General features: G+C 42.6%; 1 protein-coding gene across 6 annotated transcripts in view; it reads right to left on the reverse strand.

Moving 5' to 3' along the window:
• LOC308296097 (multivesicular body subunit 12B-like) overlaps positions 1–4873 on the reverse strand; it is a 103503-nt gene that overhangs the window by 6531 nt on the left and 92099 nt on the right. For all 6 annotated transcript variants that reach the window (XM_080739222.1, XM_080739219.1, XM_080739220.1 and 3 more), the window contains exons 8-9: positions 2310–2365; positions 1159–1218 (exon numbers count right to left, since the gene is read on the reverse strand). In XM_080739222.1, coding sequence (XP_080595348.1) covers positions 1159–1218; positions 2310–2365 — 116 coding nt within the window. The remainder of the gene's footprint in view (positions 1–1158; positions 1219–2309; positions 2366–4873) is intronic.

A 4873-nucleotide genomic window follows, 5' to 3' on the forward strand; every position in this document is an offset into this window, starting at 1 on the left:
TCTCAAAGTACGTTGTTCCAGGGAGCAAAGATATGAGAAATGTTCGCTTTAAAAGAATAATATATTCAAAGATTTGCAATAAATGTTCATGTTCTTTTAGTTTTTCTTCAAAAATAGCAGATCTACAAGCTCATAGTGCGGCACTCGGTGCCGCGCTATGAGCTTGTATATCTGCTATTTTTTTATAGCCAAAGTATATAAAAAAAAAAAGAAAGTTAAAGTGGTGACACAGGTGGCGTTCCCTTCCCGGTCTCAGCGGCTTAATACCTGAAGCTGACAATGAGTCGCCCGTGTGTGGATGACCAAATGACAAGATGGCGACTGTGGTGTGTGATTTGGATAGCATGTGACAGAAGACAGAGGCGGGAGTGCAGAACAGACACCGGTGGGTTTTGATGAGGCAGTGTTTGCTCTGTAACACTCCGTCTCAAAACCCCAAACAGCACCTGTTCTTTTACAGTGGTCTGTCACATCCTGGCAGTTCTGATACCGAGATACCGTGCTAATGAGAGAGGGGGGGGGGGGTGGTGTCGCTGTCTTTAATGCACACGCACGCGCACACACACAGACACACGCACGCACGCACACACACACACGCACGCGCACGCACGCACGCACGCACACACACACACACACACACTTTCCCCTTGCTCTCACACGCTGCCTCATTTCTATACGGTAGGCACTTTTCTTTCTTATATGAAATGTCTACTCTACAGGCTGCGGTGTTTCATCAGAAATTGGGGTGGTATTTTTAATGCTCTTGTTTTCCGTGTAAATTCTCTCTCTCTCTGTGCCATATCTCTTGTCTTTCAATGTCACTCTGGAGTATATAGGGAAGAAGATACCGGAACATTGGAATTTTTTTTAACAGGAAAACAGAAAAGTTCCCCCAAAAAAACAAAGCACTGTTCAATGAGCTGTTTGAGAGAACAATCGGGGAATAAAAAGTCAAGTGTTTTGGAAACGGGACTACGACGCTTTTAACAGAGAACGGCAGCCTAGACGGGGCCATGCTTTTATTCAATCGGGGGGCTTAGTGGAGCCAACAGGGCCCTCGCCGTCTCAGACACTTAATTACAATCCCAGACCGTTTGCTTTGCATTCTGGGCCAGCGGCAGCGTCAGTGGCAGCCGAGCGTTGCAGCCCTCTACTCACTTCCTCCTCGATCTCTGCCAGGGATTTGATCGTAATGCCCATTAAATTGACTCGCTGCATCTGAAATCAAAAGCAAGGAGAAGGAGAAGGAGAAGAAGAAGGGGGGAAAAAAAAAACAAGGAACATGGCGGTTAGGCTCATGGCTAAGTAAGCATGCTTAAAATCTTTAATCCTCTCTCTCGCTCTGTGTCAATACAAACGGGGCTATAGTGACAACCGCCGCCAGCCAGCCAAATGGACTGCATTGAGCCAGCTCTGCCTGGCTGCACGCATTCATCACTCACTCCACACACTGGGTGGAGAGGAGAGGAGAGGAGAGGAGAGGAGAGGAGAGGAGAGGAGAGGAGAGGAGAGGAGAGGAGAGGAGAGTGGTGTAGAGTGAACTAGAGGAGCTGATTGAAGTTCACGACCCGGGGAGAGTAATACAGGCTACATACTGTGAGAATAACGTAGACCAGCCATCACTGAAGAGCACTTCAGTGTGAGTAATGTAGCCCACTGTTCCCCAAACACTGGGCCGCGACCCATTTGTGGGTCGCAGACAGATTTTTTTGTATGGGTCCCTTTTGTTTTGTTACCTACATTTAGTTTTTTGATTATTATTATTTTAAATATTTAAAAAAAATATTCCCAAAAAAAGATTTTTTTAAAGAATTAAAAACGGAATTAAATTATTTTTTTCTGTAATTTCATGAAGAAATCAAAGAAAAATCTAAGAAATTCCATAAATTATAACACAAATGTTGAAGAAGTAGTGACATTAGCCGATCTCCAAGTGTTGTGAGCTTGTAGATCTGCTAGTTTCTCTAGTATGGGTCCCAGGGTAAATGTCTAATCTCTGTTTTGGGTCACGAGCTGAAAAGTTTGGGAACCACTCATGTAGCCCATCACGACTGACACAAAGCAGCACAATAAAACAAAGGTGAATATTATGACCGCCTGGGGACTGAAATCACAATCCTGAAAATAACAACAATTAACCACTTGTTCCAACCTGACATTCCTATTTCCGGGCATGTCATTATAATTGAAAATGTCATAGTCAATCATTTTCAAAAATATAAAAAAATTGCAGCTCTAAAAGCTCACAACGCCATGTACATTGTGAGCTTGTAGATCAGCTACAGTATTTCAACGTGTGTTACACTCACCTCGCTGGGGTTGCTGCAAAACTTCTCAGAGATCCCAAAGGGCACACTATCCATGGCTGCAAAGAGATAAGATGAACAGGTTGTGAGTAGAAAAATGCACAGGGAGTATATTTAGATTTTTTTTGTTTGTTGTTGTTATTGTTGTTCTCTTAACCCATTTAGGCCTGGGATTATTGAATGCTTTAACCAGTGAAAAACAGCAGATATACAAGCTCACAGCGCGGCACCGAGTGCCGCGCTGCGAGCTTGTAGATCTGCTATTTTTGAAAAAAGTCGTAAAAATGTGTGCAAATCTTTGAAATATATATTTTCAAAGTGAGCGTTTGTAACTCAAATTTTGTTTCTGGGGCGTCCCTGGAACTAAATATGTTGAATGGGGGTCCGTGGCCAAATAAATATCATTTTGGGGGTCATTGACATGAAAAGGTTTGAGAACCACCGACATAGTAGTCTCTCAAGAACAGACCAACTGAGCTCCATTTAAGTGAAAAGGACCTTTTCTTTGACGATGGCTGGCCAGATTGCTGACATAGAAACATAGGTTTTTCAAAAAATCTTAGAAGGATTCAAAAGACACTTATAGAATCGGGTCAAAATTCAAATTTTCACGATTTAAAAAAATAGCAGATCTACAAGCTCGCAGCGCGGCACTCGGTGCCGCGCTGTGAGCTTGTATATCTGCTATTTTTCAATAGTTAAAGCATAAAATAATACACAATAATGTGTACCCGTTCTAAATGGGTTTTAATAGAAAAGCAATAAATCTCCCTCTTTTTCATTCAGAGTATTTCAACAAGACTAAATGTTAGACTAGAGTATAAAACAGCAGAGTTATCAGCATCCTCTGCCACCCCAGACCCCCTTCCCCTCCTCTTCCCTTTCTCTCCCCCCTCTCTGGAAAGATGAAAGGCTTTTTATTCTCCGCCGTATTTGAGCACCTCCACTCTCTCTTCTATCCACCCAGCTCTTCCACAAACCATCTTCCAGTTTAATTACTCTTGATTATTCCTGATCCTGTCTTGTCTGAGAGATGTTTCACCTCCAAAACAAAGACGCGCTCACCCTTGCGCAGAAAAGCAGAAAGAAGGAGGGGAAAAAAACATTCACCAGGATATCAAATTTGCATGAAAATAAGCCACACTGTTCAGCGGGGATAAAAAGAAAAAAAAAAAAAACAGAAAGAAGAAAAAAAAGTGGATTGAAATGAGGACTTGCCAAGAGCGTGGTGGTATAATTAGCATTTGACCAAACAAACGAGCTTCAACAGAGCTATAATTAAGCAGGCCTGTAATTAAGTGTATGCCCTTTATCATAATGATCGTGGTTAAAATGGTGTGATGGCTGCCAGTTGATTATTAAACAATTCAGAACGGCTACACATTATTGTGTTTCATTATTTTATGCTTTAACTGTTGAAAAATAGCAGATATAGAAGCTCACAGCGCGCTGCGAGCTTGTAGATCTGCTATTTTTGAAAAATCGTGAAAATTAGAATGTTGACCCGATGCCATAAGTGTCTTTTGAATCATTCTAAGATTTTTTTGAAAAACCTATGTTTCTATGTCACTTAGGTCCTTTTCACTTAACTGGAGCTCAGTTAGTCTGTTCTTGAGAGACTACTATTGTCAGTGGTTCTCAAACCCTCTCATGTGAAGGACCCCCAAAATGATATGTATTTGGCCACGGACCCGCATCTCAAAATATTTAGTTCCAGGGACCCCCCCAGAAGCAAAATTTGAGTTACAAACGTTCGCTTTGAAAATACACATATTCAAAGATTTGCACACATCTTCACGACTTTTTCCAAAAATAGAAGATCTACAAGCTCGCAGCGCAGCACTCGGTGCCGCGCTGTGAGCTTGTATATCTGCTATTTTTCAGTGGTTAAAGCACTCAATGGGGCTGTTAAGTATGACATCATTTTGTAGGCAGAGGAGAATTTCTGCCCCCAGTTTCCGTGAATCTTTTTACTATTTTTACTATTTACACATTTTTCTTCTCTTTGTTGTTGAAAGGAAAGTGTTAGAATTATACTTTAGTCATTATTTTTTAGTCGTTGTTTTTTGAAATAGCGAGGGACAGAAAATGCTCTGGGGGCAGATTCTCCTCTGCCTACAAAATGATGTCACGGCTTAAAAGCCCCATAATTCTAGGGCCTAAATGGGTTAATGGTGTGACCCGGTACTGCATGCGCCCGGCACTGGAATCAAGGTGTCACGACTGACAGGCTAGAGAGCAGGCCTTTGTTTATAAAATACATTAGAGCCCAAATTAACGCGGGAATGACAAGGGGACACAAAGCCTCTTGTTTCCTGGGCCGAGGGAGGGAGGCTACAGCTGCTCAAATCCATTGTGGAAGTCCAAATTTAGGGAAGCGCGGAACTCTCGTCGTCGTTGTGGCTGCAGTTGGCTCCGACAGGAGGAGAGCCCCCCGGAAAGCGAGAGAGAGGGCTCAGGGGTGTCACACTAAATTCTGGGCCCTGGGTTACAAGGATTCACTGTGGGCCCCCCATGAATGTTCTTCATAGGGGCATTATTTTGTGCTTTAACTATTGAAAAATAGC

The sequence above is a fragment of the Nannobrachium achirus genome, assembly GCF_963921795.1.
Source record: "Nannobrachium achirus genome assembly, chromosome: 12".
Taxonomy (NCBI): Eukaryota; Metazoa; Chordata; class Actinopteri; order Myctophiformes; family Myctophidae; genus Nannobrachium; species Nannobrachium achirus.